We start from the raw sequence: 27,933 nt of genomic DNA, 5'->3' as shown, positions 1-27,933 counted from the left end.
TATCATAGGCGATGACGAAGGATGAAGACTTGTTTGCAGACGACACAGACATTTTCAGCAACATTCCAAAGGCCAAGCCAAAAGAGAAGAAAACTAAGAAAAAGAAAGATTTAGCTGCACCAAAGAAAACCATCTTCAAGGACGACATAGGTACATACCTTGATTTAGATTAGTACATGGACGGGTAGAAATTGCAGACACGGGACGGGGTCCACGATTGCCAAATACTCGTGGGTACCATTATGTACTTTTTTAAGACGTGAAAAAAGTCAACATTCAGCTTGCAGTAAATACAGTGTTATTTCAATGTTTTAAAGCACTGTAAAGCAACAAATTTCTTCTGAAACAGAATGCAAGTACAGTTTAGAAGATATTATAATTTTGTAAAATGAAAGTATAAAGTGACAGTTTTGTTCACGTGAGCTCAGTAAGAACGCACATGAAGAAAAAATATTCTTGCATACCGTTTCTTTTATTGAATGGTTTATGAAAAGTATATTATGCAATTTCAATAAAGTGCAATCAAAAATATAAGTACCGGTATACAATACCTTTAATTAAAATTGAAAATAAATAATCGTAAAAGCGTGATTTTTAAAGGAACTATTTGATGTCGATAGTGAGTTAAAATTACTGCGCTATATGAAATTAGTACACAACGTCTCACACGCTTTTTGGTGAAATGTACAAAAGTGCATTGTCTACTAAATTTTTTCCACAAATTCATAATTTTAGGTATGCAAGAAAAAATATCAATCATGTTTTTCCGGTCAGGATCGAAAAATCCGACCCATGGGCATGCTGCGTGACCGGTAACTCGGCAAGCCTCGTTATTGGCTTACGCGCGTGCCCTCGGGTCATATTTTTCTATCCGTACCAGAAACACATGATAGATACTTATAGTCCGTCATGTTCACTTCGACATGCAACAAGGAGCAAGCAATAAGGCTGACAAAAACACATTCAAAGCACCAAACGGTCCATAGTATTGCTGTATTGGTCCAGAACCGGGTAGTGAAATTGTACCTGGGTAGTGACCAAAATGTACCAGGCCTGCACGAACCAGTGCAAGCCCTAATCTTAATTTGTTGATTTTATTCTTATTGACTGTTAATGAAGTGTCATTAAGCTAGTCTGGTTTCATTGAGCATTACTTAGACCTACCTTATTTTTTTGCCCCGACCCTACACATTTTTATTGTCTTGAGAAATATATATTTGTCATTTGTTTGATTTTAATCTATTAAACGTTAAAAATGTACTTTCGGCTTTTGAGAATACCAGTGATGCTAATACTGAAAGGTTCATGAAACCGGAAACCCTTTTTGAATGCCTTATAATCCCCAATCCAGATATTCAAATGAAATTTAGTACAAACTTCAAGGAACAATAGACAAGAAAAAATGCTTTTTCCCGTAGTTTCTACTAACATTTTTTAACATTTCAAGTTCCTTAAAACAAGATCAAGCCACTATTTTGGGTTTGGAATGAATTGTATAATGTTTATTTCTTCAAGGGTCTTTATACTTCAATAAAGAAATATCTTATTATCGATATTCACAATAAACCATTTTCCATTTATTAAAATGAAATTTAAGTATATATTTTGGCTGATTGATATAAGCTATTTAAGCCTGTTAAACTTGAGAAGTTTTAAGAAATTGGAGCCTGAAAGTCAATTTCTTGGGTAGAAACCAGTACTGGAGTCTTTTTTGAGCGTTCATAAGAAAGTACCCCTAATGGGGATCGAACCCACCTCTTGGGTGAGAGGCGGACACCTACACCACTAGACCATTATCTCACATTCTTTTGTAGACCAATTACTGCAGATAGGAATTGAATTGTTGAATCTAGGTCAGGAAGAAATTTTTCTTGTTTTTATGCCCCCGAAGGTTGCCATGTTAAAATTGCACTGCTCGCCCGTCAGGCTCAATTTCTCATTTTGGACTGTAACTTTCTCAGCGATGGACAGATTTTTAAAATAACTTGCTACATGTGTTCAACATACCAAGATGACTCGTCGCATGCAAGACCTGTATCCCTTCCTCTAAGGTCAAGCAAGACACGTGTCCCTATCTCTAAGGTCAAGGTCACACTTAGTGTTTGTTCAGTCATCCAATAAGATTTTTGGATGTACAAGCCCTACTTCTTATACTATTGCTTGGCATCAAATTTTTTAACAAGCCCTGCTATATAAAACTAGAGATTGCTTTTTTGAAAAAGCGCATGTCTCCCCCATTGTGTTGTCGTAGGTGAGAAATAATCAATGATGGACATGAAATTTGTACTTCCTCCCTACCAAGTTTGGTGAACCTAGGTCAAACCATTCTCAAGATATTGAGCGGAAATGTTTTTTACATTGGGGGTCGCCGCGACCTTGACCTTTGACCTAGTGACCCCAAAAACAATAGGGATCTTCTACACCTCATGACCAACCTCCCTACCAAGTTTGGTGAACCTAGGTCAAACCGTTCTCAAGATTTTGAGCAGAAATGTTTTTTATATTGGGGGTCGCCGCGACCTTGACCTTTGACCTAGTGACCCCAAAAATAATAGGGATCCTCTACACCTCACGACCAACCTCCCTACCAAGTTTGGTGAACCTAGGTCAAACCGTTCTCAAGATTTTGAGCAGAAATGTTTTTTATATTGGGGGTCGCCGCGACCTTGACCTTTGACCTAGTGACCCCAAAAACAATAGGGATCCTCTACACCTCACGACCAACCTCCCTACCAAGTTTGGTGATCCTAGGTCATGCGGTTTTCAAGTTATCGATCGGAAACGAACAAAGCATTCTCCTGATATTGCACGGAAATATTTTTTTACATTAGAGGTCACAGCGACGTTGACCTTTGACCTTGTGACCCCCCAAAATATAGGAGTTTTCTAAACCTCATGATCAACCTCCCTACCAAGTTTGGTGAACCTAGGTCAAACCATTCTCAAGATATTGAGCGGAAATGTTTTTTACATTGGGGGTCGCCGCGACCTTGACCTTTGACCTAGTGACCCCAAAAACAATAGGGATCTTCTACACCTCATGACCAACCTCCCTACCAAGTTTGGTGAACCTAGGTCAAACCGTTCTCAAGATTTTGAGCAGAAATGTTTTTTTATATTGGGGGTCGCCGCGACCTTGACCTTTGACCTAGTGACCCCAAAAACAATAGGGATCCTCTACACCTCACGACCAACCTCCCTACCAAGTTTGGTGAACCTAGGTCAAACCGTTCTCAAGATTTTGAGCAGAAATGTTTTTATATTGGGGGTCGCCGCGACCTTGACCTTTGACCTAGTGACTCCAAAAACAATAGGGATCCTCTACACCTCACGACCAACCTCCCTACCAAGTTTGGTGATCCTAGGTCATGCGGTTTTCCAGTTATCGATCGGAAACGAAGTGTGACGTACGGACGGACTACCGGACAGGGCAAAAACAATATGTCTCCCCCAGAGAGGGGGAGACATAATTCAGAATTTAAGCAAGCCCGGAAGACATTTTACCAGGCCTGTGTTAATTTTGACCACTGTTTGTTTACTTTGGAATGCTGCATATGAGGACAAAAAGCGTATGTGGTGGTGTCAAGGTTATAACCTTCTTATATTCTTATGGTATCATGAAATAGTTGACAATGCATCTACTTCATTTTTCAGATGACATATTTGCCGATGCCTCCCCAGCGTCGAAGCCGAAGGAGAAGAAGAAGAAGTCAGTGAAATCAAAGGAGCCCACAACAACAGTTACTGATGACCCTCTCTCATAATCCGACATTCATGTTTAAATTGGCACTTTGTGTGTCTTAAATTGATCTTAAAGGATCACTTTCACTCTAATTATGCATAACGCCGAACTTTGTCATAGATTCAGCTAAAGGAGCGCCTTTATCTTAATTCATGAATAACGGGGAACTTAGTGTTATAAGATAACTACATAAGCTGATGTGAGCTTTTAAGCCAACTTTAATCAGGCTTAGAGTACACCTTTGTCTTTAATCAGGCTTAGAGGATCACTTTGCTTTTTTGTAACTTTGCAAGCCTCATTTAGTCAAACAAATAACATTTCCAAATCTTCTGATAAAATTTTGATGATGACATTGTATTGTTTATACTGTAATACCCGTTCAATGGCTGCATGTCATTTTAATTGACAATTGGAGCATTTTTCTATATGATTTTCTTAATAATCTCCAAATTACTGTAGATGACCAATTTTGTGATATATAGAAGAAAACTCATAACCTGTTCGAGGATTTTTTATATATAGATTTTACCTCTTGAACAAAATTTAAGCATAGAAAAACTGGTTAACTTGAAAAGTTGAAAATATCCTTTATTTATATCTTTATTGACATTTCGGCTTTCGGGCCTTTTTTCAAAATACTAACAGAAAATCTCTTAAGGCCAAAATAATGTAAATTAAGAGTCAATTAAAGGATTTATACAGGAAAGTATTTGTAAAGGATATTCCATTATGAATAATAACAATGAAATAAATGATAGTTTATTATATTATTATTATTTTTATTTATGATATATACAATATATATATATTGTTTTTTATCTGGGACTTAAATGTTGGTACATTAGTCCCAGATTTTATTTTTCAATTGTTGAATAATTGTTAAAATCATTATGATGAATATAAATTAATGAATTAAAGATGTATAGAAGTAAATCGTTCTGTTAGTTTTTGATTTGATGAATGTCAGAGGTAGATAATATGGAAAGCATATCGATGGCCTCACTTCAAAATGTCAAAGCTACAAAATCTCATGTTTTCAGTGGCAACTTTTCTAGTATTCATTCTTGTTAATTTGATCACATATTTTTTTACAAAATGCCGAAGTAACAATTTTTGTCATTACAAATTCTGAAGGTTCGCCATTTTTGCTTCTCTGTGAGATGTCCAGTCATTGCAAGACAATTTGATCACATGATGCTACACCATTATCTCATTGGACTTATTCACTCTGCATTTTGCAGTTAGAAGCTCACCTTTATGATAAAGTTTTGGTGATGTAAAAAATCTGAAACGGAAAAAAATGCAGCGTCCTCATTTTTAAGTGCGACCATCGATTTTTAGAACACTACTTTCATTTTCAGCAAATGATAGGCAATCATTAAGAGTTTCAACTTTTGGGGTTGTTTTAAAGTCTGTCCACTTAACCACTTATCTGATACAATTGACTGTGTCAATTTGTCAGCGAATGAGGTTGTATCTTGAGTCAGTAAGATGACCTGAAGTTATATATCTTAATGATAAAAAAGGACTTGTTCACTACACTCACTCCGCCCATTCTTAATCATTAAAATTTAAGTTCATGTCTTCTTACAACTTAAAAATACTGGTATAAAAAATAAGGCCTAAATAAATAATTTTTAATTTTGAGTAACATGCTCCAAATTACCGAGTAGGATAGGTAGGGGGATGGTAGGGATACTACACGGCCCCAGCAAAGGCCCCAACTGTCAAAAACTTACGCTTGTACTATTTTTAGGACACCTTGTCTGGTTGGTGATATTTGGTTGAACTTGAGCCAAATTAAGAGTGAACACTGAAAAAACAGTTGTTGCCATTTCAAGGGTCATAACTCTGGAAAGACTAAGGCGAAATGGTTGGTTACTTACCCAGAGAATCTGAGATTCTGTCCATTAACATAATTATTGTCTAAATTTATCAATTGGACAAAAGCTTATTAAGTTATTGATTGATTGAGACTGATTAAGGTGATTTCTATAATGTAAGGGCGATAACTCTTGAATGACAAGCGATTTAGCTGGTAATCAAATTTGTCAAAGATGTTATGCCCATACTATTCTGGCAAATTTTCATAATGACAGCTCATCATGTTGAACCTACATGGCAAGTTTTTTGAAAATCCTATAATGCATGGTCAAGATACAGCCAGGCCAAGGTTCAGTCAAGACGGACGCACTAACACACATACAAAAACCACCACTGCCATAATTATGTTGTGTTCACTGCAAGCGGGCTCAACAAAAACGAATTAGTAATGTTGTAATGTGGTAAATGCACAAGAGAACATACATGTTCTTTTAAACAAGAGGGCCAAGATGACCCTATACCGCTCACTTGAGTAAAACTTTGTGCTATAGACTTGTTTATAATTAAAGGGCAATAACAGGGATTTGGCTTCTCTGATGTATTATGCCCATTCACATTCTCACCAAATTGTGTGATGGTTGGACAAATGCTTAAAAAGTTATTGATAGGACAAGAGCAATATTATTTATACATGTAGGTAATTTTTCTATAATCAAAGCACAATGACTACAGCAATTTTGCGAATTATCAAACGTGCATACACATTCTGACCAAATTTGGTCATAATTGGACAAAGGGTTCAAAAGTACCTTTCTGACAAATTTCCAGGCTATTTACCGTAGGCTGAGAATGTTACCTATAGAGTGTTAACAAGGTTTTTCCATATTTTGGATCTGTGACCTAGTTATTGACCCGAGATGACCCAAATTTGAACTTGAGCTAGAAATCATCGAAACAACTTTACTGACAAATTTCCAGCCTATTTGGGCTGAAAATGTTACCTCTAGAGTGTTAACAAGGTTTTTCCATATTTTGGCTCTGTGACCTAGTTTCTGACCTGAGATGACCCATAATTATTCGAACTTGAGCTAGAAATCATCCAAAAAACCTTTCTGACAAATTTCCAGGATATTTGGACTGAAAAAGTAGCCTCTAGAGTGTTTAAATAACAAGATTTTTCTTTTTTGGGGTCATGTGACCTAGTCTTTCATCCCAGATGAAACATATTCGAACTCGTCCAAGTGATTACTGGGACAAACATCCTGACCAAGTTTTGTGACAATTGAGGCAAAAATGTGACTACTCGAGTGTTAACAAACTAAATGTGGACGACAGACGACCGACATTCATCAATCCTAATAGCTCACCCTCAGCCTACGGCTAAGGTGAGCTTAAAAGAAACGCTTGGAGTTATGTTTCTTGTTGTAAGATGGTCGTCAATAATTTTGAATTTTATTAAGTGCATCAAATGAAAGGTATAGAATTTTTTTTATTAAAATCCCAAGTTACCCTAAAACTTTTAACCTGCCCTAAAACTTTAACCTAAGTCAATCAGGGGCCATAACTTGTATTAAGGATAATATGGAGTTACGTAACCTCATTGTGTGATGGTCCTGAACAACTGTGTGAAGTATTAAGTCAATTGAATGAAGGGTATAGAAGTTATTAATATCCCAACCTGCCCTAAAACTTTAATCTAAGTTCCATAGTAAATCAGGGGCCATAATCTGTGTAAAGGATAATATGGAGTGATCTTAGCTCATTGTGTGATGGCCTTGAACAACTGTGTAAAGTGTTAAGTCAATTGAATAAAGGATATTGGACTTATAAGTGAAAATCCCAACTTGCCCTAAAACTTTAAACCAAGTAAATCAGGGGCCATAACTTGTATAAAGGATAATATGGGAGTTATGTAACCTCATTGTGTGATGATCCTGAACAAATGTGTGAAGTAATAAGTTAATTGAAGTAATGGTATAGAAGTTATTAATAAATATCCCAACCTGCCCTTAAACTTTAACGTAAGTTCCATAGATAATCAGGGGCCATAATTTGTATAAAGGATAATATGGAGTTATCTAACCTCATTATGTGATGGCCTTGAACAACTGTGTGCAGTATTAAGTTAATTGAATGAAGGGTATTGGACTTAAAAGTGAAAATCAAAAACTGCCCTAAAACTTGAACCGGACGCCGATACCGACGCCGCGGCGAGTAGTATAGCCCTTCTTTTTCTTTGAATAGTCGAGCTAAAATCATGGTTACATGACATTGTATATATAACCATTTATATAAGTGAGAACATACTAACAACCTTTAACCATTACATGTCATGCCGCAATGAAGTAAATTGAGTGGAGCTGAAGATTGAGATTCTAAATGACTCGAGCGTTTTTGTGATAATGGTGCCTGGGCCACTATTCATAAACCATTTGAAGGTATTTCCTTTGATTTTAATTCCTAAGCCTAATATTTTCTAATTTTTGGTTAACTCATCAGTCATCACATGATATAATTATATCCTAGATAATGTCAAACATATGTTTAAGGATTTGGGAGTTGTTAAATCAAGAACCATAGGCATGTTTTCGGCCCCTGGAGATGTTAAATCACAAAGCATAGTCATGTTTTAGGCTGTGGGGGTGGTTTAATCTCGAAATATGGGCACTTTTTTGCCCTTGGCTTTGTAAAATCAGGACCCATAGGCATATTTCTGCCCCTTTTTTAATCAAGAATTTATTATTAGGAACATTTTTGGCCCTGTGGAGTGTTTAATCAAGACTGCTTGCAGTGTTTTTATGGCCCTTTTTGGGACCAAAATTCGGCCCGACTCCCTTAATATATATATATATATATATATATATATATATATATATATATATTATATAAATAAATATATATATATTTAATAATAGCACTGTTGAAATAGGACCATGGAAAACTGAAGCAGAATTGAGGGAAATGTCAAATGCGACATCCATGAAATATTTCTCACAATACAATGCATCTCTGTCAAACTGTGTAATACATGTAGATACATTTATCATGTACACTCATTCATAAATTAAACAGACAAACATTCACATTTTTATTTCTCTGGTTTACTTCATTCAATGTCAATCCTATTCATTTATGAAACTAAGAAACAAACAAAAAAATCTTTAAGTAAACTATCTTAAATCACCATTGTTTAATCAGTTTTTTAGGTACAGTAAAATCTATCTTTTATATAAATTAAAATCTTTCACTTCACTCAATAAATGGTCTGTCTATTTCACTGCACTTATGTCTATGGTGATAGTTGCCGTGGTTATTTCTTTGTAGCCATTTTGTAAGCAACAAATGTCGCTCCAAGGGCCATCCAGACCTGAACCATCCGACCTTGTCTTGAGAGACCAAAAAGTCTAGCACTTCCAAATTTATCAAACTGAAAAGAACAAAGCATAACAATTTAGTTAAAAACAACAACAATTTTAAAAGGGGCGCAATACAGGTTGATGGAAAAAACACACATTTTAATTCATTTCTATGTTTAACTTGTTTCACCTTAAAGATCCCAAAACAAACCAGAGCCGTCGTAAGACAGCACGCTCGACTACGCTGCTTTGACTTAGAAGTGAATACAATAACGGTGTAATATTACCAAGTTTGGTCTCTTTATGTCAAACCTAACTAAAATTATTCGATACATAAGGTGACTTTTATGCTGCCCTCCCACCAGCCAGCCCGAACAATGATGTAAGTCATTCAAATAACTTGATTTCCCATTATAAAAATGTGGTTAAGAATATACAAATATCCCTTTCAAAAGAAATAAAAAATCAAAATAAAAAAAAATCAAGGGCCATAATTTGTATTTAGGGTTAAAATAGAGTTACGTTTCTTGTTGTAAGATGGTCGTAAATAATTTTGAATTTTATAAGTGCATTGAATGAACGGTATAGAAGTTTTTTTTATTAAAATCCCAACTTGCCCTTAACTTTTACTTGCCTAAAACTTTAACCTAAGTCAATCAGGGGCCATAACTTGTATTAAGGATATGGAGTTATGTAACCTCATTGGGTAATGGTCTTGAACAATTGTGTGAAGTCAATTGAATGAAGGGTACAGAAGTAATTAATAAACATCCCCACCTGCCCTAAAACTTTAACCTAAGTTCCATAATCAATCAGGGGCCATAATTTGTATAAAAGATAATATGGAGTTATCTAACCTCATTATGTGATGGCTCTGAACAACTGTGTGAAGTATTAAGTCAATTGAATGAATGGTATTGGAGTTTTAAGTGAAAATGCCAACTTGCCCTAAAACTTTAATCTGCCCTAAAACTTTAACCTAAATCAATCAGGGGCCATAACTTGTATTAAGGATAATATGGGGTTATGTAAGCTCATTGTGTGATGGTCCTGAACAACTTTGTGAAGTATTAAGTCAATTGAACAAAGGGTATAGAAGTTATTAATAAATATCCCAACCTGCCCTAAAACTTTATATCCAAAAGTCTAATTTCGATGACTGTATCAAGTCTTTCAAAACTTGACCTAGCTTTAGTTGATTCCTACGCCCTCTTATCACAAAAAATACTTAAAGACGCACCATTACTTCCAAGTAAGATTAAGCACATTTAATACAATTGTTTTAATATACCCAAAAAATTAACAAATGTTGAAAACAATGGTTCTTATGAAGGAAACCGAGTTTAATTTAAAAGAAATGTGCAGAAAACACAGTATTCCTACCTTATGAGACCATAGGAAATGGCAGTAAATCTTTTAGCATTCACCAATCATTTCATATTTTTGCATTTTCAGCTATTGATTACACAGTTATAATATTGTTAATAGTAATTAATATTTTCCATAAATGCATTATTTAGTATTGTGGTACTTCAGTTAGTTAGTTTCAATGCATTGTAAACATCGATACCAAGTTTATGTCAGTTTTCCACCATTTTCCTTTTTTTTTGCTATTTCATCATATAAAAATCAAAACACATATATATATATATAAAAAAAACATAATAATGAATAAATGAAAAACCTTTAACCACAGTCATCGCAATCAGACTTTTGGGTCAACAAGCCCGAATTATTATACTATTTCTTGGCATCAAATTTTTTAACAAGCCCTGCTATATAAAATTCAGAATTTGAGTAAGCCCGAAAGACATTTTACCAGTGCAGGGCTTGCGGGCTTGTGCTAATTACGACTAAGAATTTACGTTAAATTGTACCACTGTAACTACTTACTAAATAATACGTTTAAAAAAAAAATTAATTAATGATTTATAACAAGATTGTAACCGTGTATATAATAACTGAAAATGCAAAAATATTAAATGATTGGTGAGTGCTAAAAGATTTACTGTGATCTATCATTTAAGAAAAAATACCATGTTTTCTGCACATTTCTTTCAAATTATACTCAGCATCCTCCATAGAAACCATTCTTTTCGACATTTATGCATCCTTTTTGGTATATTAAAACAATTGGGCCTAAAAAAAAAATACATTTGGTTCGGGTTACCCGACCCTACCTACGGAATAGGCGCCGACCCTAACGTTTTTATAGTCAGTTTGAAAAAAAAATGAAAAACTAAAAAAAATAAAAAAATAAAAAAAAAATAAAAAAAATTCTTTTTTTTTTTGCTTTTCAATATGTAGTTTTAAACCTTAATTGCTTATATAGAAGATAACTTTAACACCATTCTCCAATGATGAAAATGACATTCTTATATAAAGTCTAAAAAAAAAAAAAATAATAAAAAAATAAAAAGCCTACCTACCCTACCTATTTTTGAAAAGGATGTAACCCTAACCAAACAATTTTTTTTTTTAGGCCTTGTATTAAATGTGCTAAATTTTAGAATTTGAAACTGAAAGTATGAGCTTGCTTACCATTAATATTCGTAGTTTTTTTTACCAAAATGTGGAAGTTTGACATCTTGTGAATAGTAAAATTTGTATATATATTAAAGATGCACACTTACTCCCAGATAATATTTACCACAATTAATAATATTGTTTTAAAATTCCAAAAATGAATAAGTGTCTAAAACAATAGTTCTTATGAAGAATACCGAGTTCAATTTGAAAGAAATGAGCATAAAACACGATATTTCTACCTTATGAGACTATAGTAGACCACAGTAAATCTTTTAGCATTCACCAATCATTTAATATTTTTGAGCTCTCTGCTATTAAATACAAGGTTACTATCTTGTTTTCAGTAATTAATATTTTCCATAAATGCATTATTTAGTAAGTAGTTAAAGGTTTATCAGTCAAAATTGATTTTTGTTATACATGTGTATGTATTGATTTTGAATAAGAGTGTCACTTTAAAAATTCAATAATGTGCAACTAAGACTAGCGAGATTCACATGTTATAATAATTTGTTTTACTTCAAGACTGATTGAAAATGTCACCATAAAAGTAACATTGACACCAGGTTTTGATATTTTGAACTTCCAAAATTTGGAAGTTTTCTAAATAATAGAGATTTTTGTACTTCCAAGGAATCAAAGTTTTAGGCCATTTCTATGCAGCAATATACTTCCAAACTTCCTTTAAAGCTGCACTCTCACAGATAGTACTTTTCAACAACCTTTTTAATTTTTGTCTTGGAACAAGCCAATTTTTGCGAAATCCAAAGAAGCCAGTTATATAAGACTGCTGACAAAAATCAGATCGCAGATTTTTATATTTAAGTTAAAAAAATGATGTTTTATGCATTTTTCTTAAATCGTTAGTGGTAACGGTTTAAGCCATAAAACATAAATTTATGAACAGAAATATGAAAATCAAAGATCTGATTTTTTTGCCAGCAATCTTATATCATATTATGTAAAAATCTGCTCTTTCAAAATAACAAAGTTGTAAAAATGGTATATCTGTGAGAGTGCAGCTTTAACGGAAGCCCTTGAATTACCGAGAAATGTATTACTTACTGAAGCTACTGACTGTCTATATAGGTGTCTATTTACAAGGGCATCAAAATGATTGCCAGCCTGCAAACCCTGACTGGCAGCATAACGATCAGCAGCAAAGTTACCAATTTGGTGCTTTAGGGAACTCATTCTCAACAATGCTCTGAAAAAATAGAAAAATAAAATCAAGTAAAATCAACATCAATTAAATGTTTGAGTTGCTCTTTTTAGTACTTAAGTTTCACTTTTGTGTTGCCTTTTTATTTTCAAGGCCTAGTATAAGTGACCCACCCCCATCCCCCAAAACCATGTATTTGTACACAGCCTCTATTAATTGATCTTAATCTGATTGCCTAATTGACTTATCAGATCTCTGATCTGAGTATCCTGCTGTGCAGTTTGGGATATTTTGGGCAACCCAAACCCGAACTGGCAAGTGATTGCTTTTTAGGCCGTACCTTTATCAGACCTACAGTACCCTTTCACAACAGATAAAGATGAAAAAAGGTAGATAATTGTCCTAACTAATGTCTCTGTAGTAAATCCTTAAAATACAATCAGGGTTTTTTTCAGCCCTTTTTGGGGCTGTAATTCAGCCATTATGATATTGACCTTTCCTGAAAAAAGGTTGTGTGTGAACAGCAGAGATGGTTATTGAAAAGCCAACAGTTAAGTTCTTTTAGCATTTAACGGTATATTCATAAATAATTCTTATATTTGTTACTGATAAATTAAATGAACAAATAAAATTAACATATTTGTTTTGTTTTTTTACCATATTTCAAGGTTGTAACGCTTTTGCAAGTTTGTTAATTTACAAAATGGGCGGATAATTGACTTCAAAGATGTTGGCAGCTGACAAGGTTCGCAATATTAATATAAACTTTCACTGAGGCAGGCTTTCAAGTGACCAGTAACCAAAAAGTAGGGATAAAAGTAGGAGGATTTTTTTGAAAAGGTAGGGAAAAATAGGGATATTAAGAGCAAAAAGAAGGGATAGTAGGTCTCTTTACTTACCTTTTTGGATGGAAATAAATGACAACCTATTCATCAATTGTTATGTACATGAAGTAATCTTTGCTTAGAAACCAGTGCTTCAAGAGGGATTCAGCTAAAGGATGAGGAGATTAACCTGGAAATGGTGTCTCTGACTTGTCAACATGCACAACTCATTCTCATCATAGAACCCCTCTTGCAGCACTGGAGACATACTGCATCAAACTTATCCAACAAAATACTAGAAATTACTTCTTATTTATATCAAGATTTAGATAATTTCAAACAATGCTTTAGTTTAAACATTTCTATTATTTCTCAAACTATTTTTACAAAAAGTAGGGATAGTAGGGCTTTTTCAAGAAAAAGTAGGAGTTACCAAAGAAGAGCTGTCACAGAGACAGCGCGCTCGACTATTCCGCCACTTTTCGGTGTATGAATTGAAAAGTTTTGGCAAACATGCATGGATCACTGTTAGATTAGATTTCAATGAAATATATGATGTGCTGAGATATTTACATATATTGAATTGGAAAATATTTGAGCTGGTACGCAAACTTTAACGTAGTCGAAAAGGGGCATAATTTTGTCAAAATGCTTGATAGAGTTACCTCCTCCTGTGTACAGGTTGGGGGCATAACGGTGAACAAGCATGCAAAGTTTCAAAGCCAGATGTCAATGGACTTTGAAAATATTTGAGGTGGTACGCATACTTTAACGTAAATTCTAAGGCCTAAAAAAAATAATTGTTTGGTTAGGGTTACATCCTTAAAAAAAATAGGTAGGGTAGGTAGGCTTTTTATTTTTTTTATTAGGTTTTATATAAGAATATAATTTTCATCATTGGAGAATGCTGTTAAAGCTATCTTCTGTACAAGCATTTAAGGTTTAAACTAATATTAAAAAGCAATTAAAAAAAAACGAATTTTTTTTTTTTTTTTAGTTTTTCTTTTTTTTTTTCAAACTGACTATAAAAACGGTAGGGTCGGCGCCTATTCCGTAGGTAGGGTCAGGTTACCCGAACCAAATGTATTTTTTTTTTAGGCCTAAGTAAAAAAGGGGCAAAATTTTGTCAAAATGCTTGATAGAGTTACCTCCTCCTGTGTACAGGCTGGGGGGCATGACGATGAACAAGTGTGCAAAGTTTCAAAGCCATATGTCAATGGACTTTGAAAATATTTGAGGTGGTACGCAAACTTTAACGTAAATTCTAAGTCGAAAAAGGGGCATAATTTTGTCAAAAAGCTTGATACAGTGACCTCCTCCTGTGTACAGGTTGGGGGCATGATGGTGAACAAGTGTGCAAAGTTTCAAAGCCATATCAATGGACTTTGAAAATATTTGTGGTGGTACGCAAACTTTAACGTAAATTCTAAGTAAAAAAGGGGCATAATTTTGTCAAAATGCTTGATAGAGTTACCTTCTCCTGTGTACAGGCTGGGGGGCATGATGGTAAACAAGTGTGCAAAGTTTCAAAGCCATATGTCAATGGACTTTGAAAATATTTGAGGTGGTACGCACTTTAACATGAGTGGTTACGCCGATGCTCGGGTGACTAGGATAGCTCTCCTTATTCTTCGAATAGTCAAGGTAAAAAGTAGGGAAAAGAAGGGCCTGCTTGAAAGCCTACTGAGGGCATTACTGAACTCTAGACATGTGTATATTTTGAATACACAAATTTTCAATACACGTTTCATTAATCATTACATTGATTTATCTGCAATCATCAACCATTATTTATTTCACCTAATGTAGGTCCAATCAACTGCAATCCAAACAAACACCTGGGAAAAGTAACGTGTAATGAAATGTGTTGTATGTGTTGTCAAACAGTACACTTTGTGACATCAGAGCATGAGCAATGTAGAGATTAAAGGCCTACAGCAATGTTATGCATTTGAATCAGTCAGTTGAATACCGCATGTTCCCATTTTACTCTAGGCTGGTTCATCAACTACCATGTGTACCATGTTCGAGTCTAGGTTTGTAAGAAAATACCATACAATTAGAAAAAGAATAATAAATAATTGTCGTCCGAGAACCTTCAAATCATGGCCAAAATGTTTGAATACACTACAAATTTGAAAGCATGGGTGTAAGATATATGCAAAATAAATTACCTTTGACAATAATTATGTGTGATGAAATATGAGTGTCTTAAAGTGTTTTTTTTTGTTGTTGTTTGGGAAACAGGGATGAGGCTGGTGGTTCAATGTGAGCCTGGACCGAATGAGGATTCAAACTTTTAGAAGAGATGATTCAGTGAATGTGGTTATGATATCCCACTCACAAGTCTGCCAGCTCATATATTACAAATTGACTTCATACATGTGAAATCCAATTATGGTAACAAACAATTTTTTGAACAAATAAATATGCGTAATCTGCTCAAAACAAGTCAGAAACACGTTCTTTGAATAATATATCAATGACCTATCCGAATTTTTAATTTTATCCGAAACAAGTTTTTTCCTGTACATTTCAATTTAACAGGTAAGAAGTAACATAAGCCAACTTCAAATAATGGAATGGTTATATTAAAATGGAAACATAATTCAATCAGTATTTAGTCAAGCATACCGTTCAATATGAATTAAAAATTGGAAAAATGTTGAAGTCCGGCGAAGGTCAATTATAAAACGATGCCCTACTGAACGGAAGGATACACGCCACTAAATAAATTTCCCAATCAGACGTGTGATATGTATATACATGGTTTCTTCATATTTTCTATAAAGTTAAACATTTTGCTCTGTTTAAACAAGTATTTTGGAGTTACAAATTGCCATTTTGTAAAGTGGGTTAAAATATTACCCGACAATCCCCAGCTGGAAAAAAATGGGGCGCAACCTTGTGCATTTTAATTATTGCCAGGCCCCCATATCTGGAATAGGCTTAATTAAGTAGCTTTTTCAATCAGCCAAAATACATACTTAAATTGAATTTTGATAAATGGAAAATGGTTTATTGTAATTATCATAAAAATATTTCCTATCTTAAGTATAAAAACTATAAAAGAAAAATTAAAGTTAATACTACGCAATTTATTGAAAACCAAAGAAAGTGAGCTTAACTTTATCCAGTTATGAGGGACTGAAGAAGTTTCGAGAAATTGGGGCCAGGTGCGTAGCTGACTGTACGCAAATACGCAGTTGCGTAATGAAATTTTGACAGGTCGAAGTTTTTCAACGGTCATACCAAAACCCTCGAATTTTAAATAAAAAACAAAAGCCGGGGGTAGGGGGTGTTCAAAGGGGTTCATATGCTGTCCGTCATCGATCTGCGTAATCCCAAATTGGCCCTTGCTACGCACCTGATTGCTATTAAATTGCTTATTTTAAGGGAAATTAGTTATAGTTTTCCTGTGCTAAAGCTCCATTTGAACACTAAACATATTCTATGAAAACAATGTGGCCTCTAACCAGTATACATGTAGCTGCGATTTTGTAAAAAAAGGGAAGTTCCGAAACAGTGAAAATATGAAATTGATTGTTTTCACTGTTCACGGCAAAGGTTTAGCCCGTTTTGCCATCAAAATCAAACATAGGCGTGCACAAAGCTGGGACACAATATCAACGCCATCATTTCCGAAATGACATTGCCAGGGTTACATGCCCAGCCAAATAAGCGCGTCTTTCTAATGGAATGCCTTTAAATAACACTTTTAGTCAGGAAATAAAAAATAAATAACATGCGGGCTTTTTCGTATAAGAAGCAATTTATTTCACCCCATGAACACCAAATGCAAAAACTGGGTGGGAAGGCCAAAATTCAAAACGTTTCAAAACTTATTTTCAGTTTTGAGGAACAGTGCTTTGAGGTCGTGTTGAGTTAACCAAAGCTTATAAAAGAAGATTTCATATGTTGGACCAAAAAGCATTTGCATTATTTCGAAAGTCTGGCATTAATATTTCTATGTTGTTGTGTCAAAATGCCCCAATGTCTTTTAGGTCTTGATGATCTCTTTTCAAATAAAATATTCAATAAGGAAAAATAGTGGATTTAATTCGATTCGTGGTTACAAAAATTCATATCTTTCTTTAAATAAAATGCTCTTATCAACTACTATCAGTCATGCGTAGCCAGTGATAAACGGTTTTTCACACCTTATCAAATTGCCTTTCAACTGGCATTGCAATTTTTACAACTTATGAAAATTATAACACTTACACTTGTTTTTGTTTTTTTTGGAACATGCATTCGGGAAAAAGTGTGAAATTTTGACCTCGAGGGAGCCATAAGGTTTTGTGCATGATTTGTGTACATGGGACCGACTATTTTGCTCGACTCCTCGACATATTTAGGTTTCGATGCAGCGTAGGTATATTTTATATGAAAATAGAAGGAAAAATGTTCGGGACCATGCTCCGACCTCGAGGGACCGCCGGTTCTCGAACGACCGCTTGTTCGAACGACCGCAGTTTTCATGTAGCTGCATTCACAACAAAGCCTCAAGACATGGTTGATTTGGAAGTACAAAATAGGACAAAGTAGGACATAAATTATTTTTATAACGATATTTTCCAAAATGCAAATACTTTGATAAGAAATTTTATAAAATCTTACTTCGTAAAATTTGCTCAAATTCTTATTGCAGCTGGGCAAGTTGTAACATATATATGTATTAAACTTGCTATGCAGCGAACCTCAAAAGTAAATAAAAAGTTTTAAATTATCTTTTGATTTGGTCATTTGTCTTGGGTACCGCGGAAGGCTCTTAAAGCTGCACTCTCACAGATATACCATTTTTACAACTTTTTTAAAAAAATTTTGTCTTGTAGAGAGCAAATTTTTGCGTAAATATCTGCAAACCAATAATATAAGTTTGCGGACAAAAAACAGATCGTAGATTTTCATATTTCCGTTCGAAAATTAATGTTTTATGGCTTAAACCGTTACTAACGGTTTAAGGAAAATGCATAAAACATCAATTTTTGAACTTAAATATAAAACTCTGCGATCTATTTTTTTGTCAGCAGTCTTATTGGACTAGTTTTCATAGATTTTCGCAAATCGTTCCAAGACAAAAAATAAAAAAAGTTGTCAAAACGTTCAATCTGTGAGAGTGCAGCTTTAACATCCCATAGAAGTAGGATCAACTACTTCAAGCTGCACTCCGAAATAGGTTTTTTGACTAAACGCTTTTAACAAAATATTGGTTTTCGAAATTGAATCTGAAAACCTGCAATCTGATTTTTTCGTGGCAGTCTTATAATCACTAGCTATTATAATCCGGGCATTTGCTGACACATGTTGTGAAGTCATTCTTTGAGATTGCATCTTTTAAAATAAAAAAAAAAACTGGTCCATTTCACTTACAGTTTGAAATACAAGTAAAACAATGATGGCTAAAAAACGTTCAAACGTATAGATACACATCGAGACTTCACAAAGCATCTTTGAAAAACAAATTAATCATTGCATCTATCAGGTTTCCACGTTTTTCCAAGGTGGGATTTATTATACGGGTTAAAATTACCTATTTTGAATGCATCAATGCCCCCGATTGTGAACATCACTTGACCTTAACTATTTAAACACATTCAAGCTTGTATTTCTTAGTAGTATGCATGCGCAATCTGGGGATACTGCCAATATTAAGATCAGAGCTATTACTGTTAAACGGTTCATAAATCATGACTTGTAATATATTGGACACTTGACAAAGCAGAACACAGTAGATATGCTATATATGCATTTATTCCTTAACTATTTTATCACAAGAATTTAACCGGAAATCACGCAAGTGTTTATTTATGACGAGATCTATCCGCACGTTGCTGTGTCACGTAATCGGGTCATGGCGATCAGTAAATTGCTGGTATCACGTGGTCGTCTTATGCCCAAAGCGATGCGATAGTCGAGAGAAGGATGGCCGTGATGGTGACTGAAAATGGAAACCGTTCATACATCACCGATCATGTCGCAAAAGTTCGGTCGAGTTATAATATAGCTATGTCGCTGTGCATTGCGGAAACGTCTAAAGACGATTTTAACATAGTATAAGCATGGTTAACAGTAAGGTTCAATTTTATCAATCAGCGCAGTGGTACTGCAGGTTTATCTCCTCTAAATGTACCCCTTTTCGGGACAAGTTCGTCTATATCATATTGCTATTTTGAAGGATTACAGTAACATGTTTTTTTGCAATTCACATGTCCATTATCAATTTGTTTGTATTTTTGGAAGTATACAGGTTGGGGTTTTTTCAAAGGAATTTAGGAACACAATGTTTCGGATTTCCAGCAGGAAACACGCACCACTATGTTTAATAAATGGCCGATGTATAAAACAATTCTATGAAATATTTTTTATGAATTTAGATGTGCTAGATTAGATTTTTCAAATATTTAAATGATGTCAATTTGTTTCTAGCCTAGATGAACTAAAACCTATTTAATATAGTTACCTGTAGGTACAGATGCTGCACCGATTGTGAATGGATCAATGACTTCAATAACATCCCTGGTGGTCATGGAATAACTACCGTCATCCACAGACTCAACGTACCTCCTTTTTCGGGCACAATCTCCGGTGGACTGTAACATTAGATATTAAATTCTCTATAAGGCCATAGGATCATGTCGGAATAAAAATGAATCGTAAAGTAGGCGCCTAATTGAAAGAATACAATGCCACACAAGTACCGCAGACAAAACGCATCAAATAGCTTGACCAATAAATTATTGCATTTAAGTGTTTGGTTGGATGTAAAAAACATGTTTATCGGGTAGAACGTAAAGAGTATTTATACCCTAATATTGCGTAGGCGGAAGGTATAAATACGTAATAGCACAAAAGACCGCAACTTTGTTAAATTTGAGTACTTCTGTTAATGATATTGTAGTAAATTTTCAAATCTTTCATGTTCTGGAAATTTAATGATACACGTGTGATCGGCTATATTTGAGACAGTGTTTCAGCTGTATTCGTTTATATTTAAGTCGGAGCACATCAACTAGTTCAAGTTATTAACAATCTTGTTAATTTGCTCTTACAGACGTAATTAGCCGTTTTGCTTGGATAAACAATTTTGTCCGAGGCGAAGCAGAGCATAAAATTAGTGTTCCTCCAAGCGAAACGGTTTCTTACGTCTGTAAGAGGCAACTTAAGAAAAAAATGAGTAACTATATCCGATTTGTACGGCGATAAGGGTATTGTATATATAAGTGAGCAAATAAATGAATTAATAAATACAGATTTATAGATCAAATAAAACCATTTACCGAAAGATATACATTAGATATTATTATCATGGCCATCTTAAATACAATGTATCGGCTAGTGGGATTACTCGAAATTCTCGTGCACTGTCCGCTTACTACCAGAAGACACGTTCAATAGCTCTGCTGGGGATAGTCGTATAATCAAGTTTAAATACTTACCAATGCTGCACAGCTTGAGCCGCTAGGGCACACTTTGATTGCACACTCGATCAACACACTAGGTTGATTAAAGAACTTGAATGCTTTTACTGTGGCCTCGTATGTGCCGGCTGTGCTCGCCTTTAACGCCACATTCGACATAAGTGCTCCACCAGGATTATTGGACGACGTGCATCTTTGATAAAAAAAAACATGTTCATATCATATGCATATTTCCTTTAATAAGTAATGTCAACATATCTGCAGTTGATTAAAAACCGACAGAAGTCAATTGTATAAAATTAAGATTACTAGTAGCTTTCAGAAGATGGCTTGATTGGTAAGTAGAAATTACTGGATACATATTCACCGATACATAAACGTTTCGGCTAGCTTGACCAATGCAGAGAAATAACTAGTTGTACTAAATTGGTTGCAACCATGGCGGGCATGGAACTAGTTCCATGGCAGAGTTTATATTATAAGAAGGAAGTTTCACATACGAGTTATTTTAGATCTGGCATTGCTGTGTTTATCATATATTCTGGCATTGCTGTGTTTATCATATGTTCTGGCATTGCTGTGTTTATCATAGATGCACTAATATATTCTGGGATTGCTGCAATACATGACAATCGTTTTCATGGAGTCGTTTTTGACGTCAGAAAGTGTTAACTCGATATAATACATACGCAAATTAACGTTTGCATAAATTTATGGATAACTATCGACCTATCAATGAAGTTTTCGGCCACCCTTAACCCTACCAAAGAATTAGCCATTTGTATACAAGGTGGTGTAGGACATATCGCAGCACGTCTGATGATGTGCAAGGCTTTATTCAGATACCTACCCGCTTGCGCCAAGCAAGGCAACAGTAAGAGCTGCGACCTTCGATGATCCGTCATGCGCAAAAGCATCGCAGCTTACTACACTAATTGTGTATACACCTGGAAATAAGATTATGGTTTTAATGTTTGAGCTCAACGTATGAAATACAGCAAAAACAACCCGGGCACAATATAATTTGCTTATGATAATGAAAAGCAAGTTTCAACAATAGCATTCTAAAATAACTTATATGCAGCTTTAATGAACGTTATACGATGTTAGAAGGCACATATCGGTAAATGCATTCTTGAACTCCATAGTTGGATAAAGGTTACATTAAAACCTTTTTAGGTCTTCGAATATTTGTGAAAAACTCTAGAAACAAGCTCATTACCAAAAGTTTAAACATTAACCCCGTTTTATGGCACAGGCATAACGCCAATGACATAGAACACATAAACAATCACAAAGAAGAAACATGGAACAACAGCACACAACACCAAACACCGTGCATATATATTATATAAAAACTAGCTCGTGGTTTTTTTTTCTAAATAAGACTTGTGGGTGCAGTAGCATTTAATTGCCCCAGTTCTAGTTAAGTAGACACAGATATTTGGCCAAGCTGGATTTTCATATCTCGCCGACGGGAAATAAAAAACAGTATCTGTATGGAACTACTTTTATTTAGTTACGCACAAGTTCCAGTGAAACCACGTGTTTAAATTTAATGTCTTTTTATGGTTCTATATATTTTCGACGATAGCCGTCTTTGTAATATATTGATACTAAAACATGTTTGGTGTCGACGGTTGATTCCTCTTATAATGTATAACTTACTTGGAACTACAATTACGTAGAGGAAATCATTTCCAACAGTTACACTGGAGATAGCTGTAGCGTCGTCATTTGTAGCCGTAATCCTCGATGATACAGTGTACGTAGGCGTTACTGTGTTCAGATCTGTGCTGATTCTGAGAAATACAAAACAGTTTTAAGAGTAGGTTGCTCAAATCTGTGCTGATTTTGGGGAATACAAAACAAGTTTTAGGGGAGTTTGCTCAAATCTGTGCCGATTCGGAGATATACAAAACAAGTTAAAGGGGAGTCTTCTCAAATCTGTGCTGATTTTGAAGAAAAAATTAAACTTGTCTAATATGAAAGTAAGCTCCAACAAAATAGGGGACACCTATGAAACTCTGTATATAGCTCACATACCTCGAAACAAAATATTCCGGAAATTACTTTTAAGGAATCAACGACATTTCATTTGAAGAATAGGAATTTAAGTGTCATGAACACCCCAAACCCCCCTACAATCCACCCCCTGACGACCACAAGTAGTTTTAGGTACGAGCTTGCACATAATCAAAGTGAATGTAATATAACTGGTCACGTTGATAACTTACCAAAACGAATTAAGATTAGTTATTGACAGATCTGTACGCGATAAACATTAAACTACACTACAAGGAGGGCGCATAGTGATTTCAACTGAGCAGTTAAGCTTATAGAAAATGGAAAAGTGTTCATATTGATCACTTACGATGCTGCAGCGCTCGCCGTCACCGTTTTACTAACTCCAGTACTGTCAATTTCGGTGCACTGCAACGAGTAAGCCTCGGCATCGCCGGCAAAAGCTTTGACGGTGGACATGTCATAGTCCGAAAACGCAACTGTGATTTGCGCATCCTGCAAAATCGGAATTATTAATTACACATTTAGAGTAGACTTTTTGAAAACCGACATGTATGACATGAAGTTCTGCAGTATGTTTTTTTTTTTCTAAATATTTCTAACGGATAAAGGCATTTCCAGTTTCATTTGTTATTAATATACACGTCTGTACTTACACGTCATTTCTTAAAATTGATGCCTACCTTTCCAGCGGCAATTTTTAGGATTCCGGAGGTTGAGTCATCTATCGTTAAAACTGTATTCGAGGAGTCAATGGCAATCTTGTTGGCTTTCGATGGAAACGTTGTTATAGAAATTAGACCGGTTTCGTCACATGCTGAAGTTTTAAAATTTATCAGAATTAGTATCAAAATATATTCAGGAGTTATATACAGGCAAAAATGGTACTTGACCGGATTACAATTACCTTTTATAATACTTAAAATGGCATACTAAGGACAAATAAGCAGATTATATATGTGTACGCCACCTTTTTAAAACCGTTCAAGTTATTGCGGAGTGAGTGGATTGCATTACATTCTTTTAAATTACATATCAAAACTTCATTTAAATTACACATCTGATGTGATGTGTATTCCGAACTCAAAAATAGAAGTTAAACCAGATATTGAATATGGCCCCAAGGGTCCAGTTAAAAGCAATTTTGACGCTAAAATGTACATTAGAAACAAAGATGAAGCTGATGATACTAACACAGGATACACGCATCTGTATTTAATAAATATCGTACCACGTTGTAGTGCGACTTTCAAAGTAAATATTGTTATACCGTTAGGAGAAAACAATTGTTAATTTTACGATTCATCGGGAAAATAAATCAAGAAAAAACGTGTTTAAGCTTAGTAAGTATCAGCTGAAATAAGAGACCGATAGTTTTTGGTTAAAGTATTTAAAGTTTTAGCATTATATTTTGACAACTTAATTCTCAAAAAAACAACACCTGTAGCCAAACTTGAAACTACAATAGTTGAATCATACATTAAAATTGTACATTTACTTTAAACATTTCAGTCATAAAGTTGTTCGTATAACAATTTCATTCCTTTATTTTGTATAATTTGTACAACTATTTACAGTTATATCCTGCCAAAATCGAAATACCCACGCTGGTAAAATGCTTTAATAAGACATGAAATATCCACATCATCGCTACATAACGGCGTTTGGTTCTAATTGTATGAAGATATTTGATTCAACACTCGAAAGGTTGTGTATTATAGTCGTGTCCACGAATGGAGTAAAAAACGAAAAATCGTGTTTAAATTTCTAACCCAGTCCAAAGCTTTGCAAACATTACACAAATCGCCCTATTGATCGAGTACATCTGGAATACCACCTGAATATCGCGTACACAAACAATGCAGATTTTAGCTTCAAATAAAACAAAAAAAACTTACTGAATACGACTGCTGCGTGTATATACAGAAAACGAGTCGCCGTCAAACACACAACCAACAATAAAACGGTGGACAGGGACATCTGGAAAAACAAACATGGTAGGATGAGGTACCTTCAATGGTGCATTGTATCTAAAATGTTAAAGTCACAATTTGGAGACGTTTCGCATTAAGCACACGATAACAAAAATGACCTATTGTAGTTTTTTGCTATACATCAGCAAATTATCAATCACTGTACAATGTACAAACAATATTTTGATTAAATGGTAGGGAAATGTTGAATAAAAACAAATTCAAATTTAACATAGTGAAAAACGAGTTTTAAGTTTCGAAGCAGAGTCAGAGAAGTTGAATACATGCATTAAAATTTGAAGCTTTCATTATAGATATATAAAACCTTTCATATAAAGTTAATATAAAATTATAAAAGCTAAAATGCAAGAAATATCCACTTACCTTGTTTTCTGGAGAAAATATGTCTTCTGAAGAATGGAGTATCTGAGGGTGGTTTATATACTCGTAATTAGGGCCATTTTCCTAGAGATCCACGGAGAAAGCAAGAATTCTCAAGGCGGGAAAACGTTGTTATGTAACTGAGAACACATTTGGACTGCTGGGGCGTAGCTACTGTAAACCTAAACGATCGATTATACTTCCAATTCTAATAGAGACTTTTGTTATATGTTTTCCAATGTGTCCGTTTTAGTTTTCATATCTGAAACAAAATGGTCCATAAGAAGTGGTCCATGCTGTGATTGAACAAAAATAACATAAGCTTATGTTTTGCTACCAACCACATCATTAGCACAATCAACATTTCAAAAATTCGGAACCAAAACGGAAATCTCCGAAGGTGCGGTTGATATATTTCCGAAATAATTAATGAACGTTATTGCATTCAGTACACGTGAAGATGGTTTTATCAACCAGGATCAAAATTCATCTTAGTTTATATTTGGTCAATCACCAGCATAAAAGTAACTCTAATTAGTATGATGAACATTGTACATATGCACATCCTGTAAAATACAAGTACGAAAATACTTTGTTATTCGTTCATTCCTGATATATGTTTTTGTTTAAATGTTTTTGTGTATCGGTTTTTTGTTCATTAAGCTATTGTTGTTGTTTTTTGTTTAAAAATAATTACATACATAAGGTGTTTCACCGCCCCGACTGCGTTAGTTGACTTGGCTAAATTCGGTTAAATTCGTGTGTTAACGATTAAATGCATATATATCAAATATATTGTGTTCTTCTTCGTCAAGTATCCAATATATATTCAAGCTTTAATGTTTTTACAGGTTTTTAACAGTTTAAAGAAAAATGGTTCAATAATCGTATTCTCTATGTCCCCAGATTGTGCGTACACAGTTCGATAAAAGGTTACTTTACAGGATTCACAAGTTTTTTGGATAGTTTGGATAAATTAAATTACAATTGGTCTTGGTTCCTAGGCGGGGACCACTGATGCGAATTCTAAACGGAGGAATTTTAAGGCTAACTTTCAGAGTAATATAATAAAGACGTGTAGGGAGAGGGCTTTAGAACAGCAAATCGAAATCGAGTATAGAAAGATCTACATTTTGACATGACGTGTTCAAAGATTTATGCACCGGGGTTGTAAAATGGAAAATCTTTTGTAACTGTTATGCGGTGTAAAATGGTGCTAATTAAAAGACCACTTCAATTAGGTTGCAACGTAAATTTTAGATATATCTTACGACGAATGCAGACAGATACTTATAGAATAACGCAGAGTATGTAAATTTGTTCTTGTCTAACTTTACCTACAAATAGTGAAAACATCCTTTGCTATTTCCTGGTTTCATTTAAAGATGCACTCTTACTCCCAAATACGATTTACCACAATTAATACTATTGTTTTAATATTCCAAAAATATTTAATAAATGTAGAAAACAATGGTTCTTATAAAGAATACCAAGTTAAATTTGAAAGAAACGAGCATAAAACACGGTATTTCTACCTTATGTGACTATAGTAGACAACAGTAAATCTATTAGCATTCACCAATCATTTAATATTTTTGCGCTTTCTGCTATTAAATACACGGTTACAATCTTGTAATCAGTCATTAATATTTTCCATAAATGCATTATTTAGTAAGTAGTTAGAGGTTTATCAGTCAATATTGATATTTGTCATGCATGTGTATGTATTGATTTTGAATAAGAGTGTCACTTTAATTTTATACTAACAAAAACGTATGCGATGAAATCAAATTTTCATTTTTCTTAGTAAAAGATAAGTTTATCATTTCCTGTAATAAAACAAATTAGTTATGCCCCCTTCGAAGAAGAGAAGTATATTGCTTTGCACATGTCGGTCGGTCGGTCGGTCCGTCGGTGAACTAAAGCTTGTCCGAGTGATAACTCAACAATACCTTGACGTATGGTCATTAAACTGGACATGAAGGTTGGATCTGAACATTAGGTGACACCTAATGATTTAAGCGGTCATCGGGTCAAAGGTCAAGGTCAGAGTGACCTTTAATGGTAAAATAATTTTAAATCTTGTTCTAGTGATAACTGAACAATACCTAGACCTTTAACACCAAAGCTGACATGGTGGCTGGGTCTGACCAGTAGAGGACACCTTTTTTGGGGTCATTGGGCTAAAGGTCAAGATCACAGTGACATTGAACGTTAAAAGGTTGTCCGAGTCATAACTCGACAATGCCCTCACCCATGGCCACCAAACTTGACTTGAAGGTTTGGCCTGACTAGTAGATGATTCCTCATGATTTTTGGGGTCATCATGCTTAAGACCATTGTCAGAGTGACCTTGTATGATAAACGGTTGTCTGGGAGATAACTCAACAATGCCTGTACCCATGGCCTTAAACTTGACTTGGAGGTTGAGTCTGAGCAGTAGATGACCCCTATTGATTTTATGGGTCATCGGGCCAAAGGTCAAGGTCACAGTGACCTTGAGTGCCTAAATGTTGTTCAAGTGATAAATCGACAATGCCTGCACCCATGACCCTTAAACTTTACATGGGGTTGGGCTTGACCTGTTGATAACCTTCTCTTTTGATTAAGGGTCATTGGGACATTGGGTCAAAGGTCAAGGTCACAGTGACCTTGAATGCAAAGAGCTTCTCTGTGTGATAACTTGACACCCATAT

At 34.7% G+C, this 27,933-nt stretch overlaps 3 protein-coding genes and 1 long non-coding RNA gene across 5 annotated transcripts in view; 1 reads left to right on the top strand and 3 right to left on the bottom strand.

Moving 5' to 3' along the window:
- The window catches only part of LOC128205871 (WASH complex subunit 2-like), a 33,113-nt gene extending 28,444 nt beyond the window's left edge, over positions 1 to 4,669 (top strand). For both annotated transcript variants that reach the window (XM_052907902.1, XM_052907901.1), the window contains 2 exons: positions 9 to 150; positions 3,655 to 4,669. In XM_052907902.1, coding sequence (XP_052763862.1) covers positions 9 to 150; positions 3,655 to 3,764 — 252 coding nt within the window. In that variant the 3' untranslated portion in view covers positions 3,765 to 4,669. The remainder of the gene's footprint in view (positions 1 to 8; positions 151 to 3,654) is intronic.
- Positions 4,670 to 8,641: 3,972 nt separating this feature from the next.
- Positions 8,642 to 16,173, bottom strand: LOC128206612 (uncharacterized). The gene is made up of 3 exons (XR_008256518.1): positions 16,072 to 16,173; positions 12,517 to 12,658; positions 8,642 to 8,993 (listed from the first exon to the last, which is right to left on the bottom strand). It is a non-coding gene; the product is annotated as an uncharacterized LOC128206612 (long non-coding RNA).
- Positions 16,174 to 19,201: 3,028 nt separating this feature from the next.
- On the bottom strand, positions 19,202 to 21,039 carry LOC128205473 (uncharacterized). The gene is made up of 3 exons (XM_052907133.1): positions 20,877 to 21,039; positions 19,901 to 20,030; positions 19,202 to 19,378 (listed from the first exon to the last, which is right to left on the bottom strand). Exons 1-3 carry the CDS (start codon positions 21,015 to 21,017, stop codon positions 19,329 to 19,331), a joined length of 321 nt encoding a protein of 106 aa, XP_052763093.1. The 5' UTR covers positions 21,018 to 21,039; the 3' UTR covers positions 19,202 to 19,328.
- Positions 21,040 to 21,704: 665 nt separating this feature from the next.
- LOC128204455 (uncharacterized) lies at positions 21,705 to 27,641 on the bottom strand. Its single transcript, XM_052905869.1, has 7 exons — positions 27,492 to 27,641; positions 25,241 to 25,321; positions 24,782 to 24,863; positions 23,567 to 23,700; positions 23,233 to 23,378; positions 22,527 to 22,660; positions 21,705 to 21,805 (listed from the first exon to the last, which is right to left on the bottom strand). Exons 1-7 carry the CDS (start codon positions 27,639 to 27,641, stop codon positions 21,705 to 21,707), a joined length of 828 nt encoding a protein of 275 aa, XP_052761829.1.
- Positions 27,642 to 27,933: the final 292 nt, after the last annotated feature.

This window comes from Mya arenaria, chromosome 10 (assembly GCF_026914265.1).
Source record: "Mya arenaria isolate MELC-2E11 chromosome 10, ASM2691426v1".
In the NCBI taxonomy this organism is placed as follows: Eukaryota; Metazoa; Mollusca; class Bivalvia; order Myida; family Myidae; genus Mya; species Mya arenaria.
Note: the sequence above shows the minus strand (reverse complement) of the source record. Positions and strands in the feature narration are given on the sequence as shown.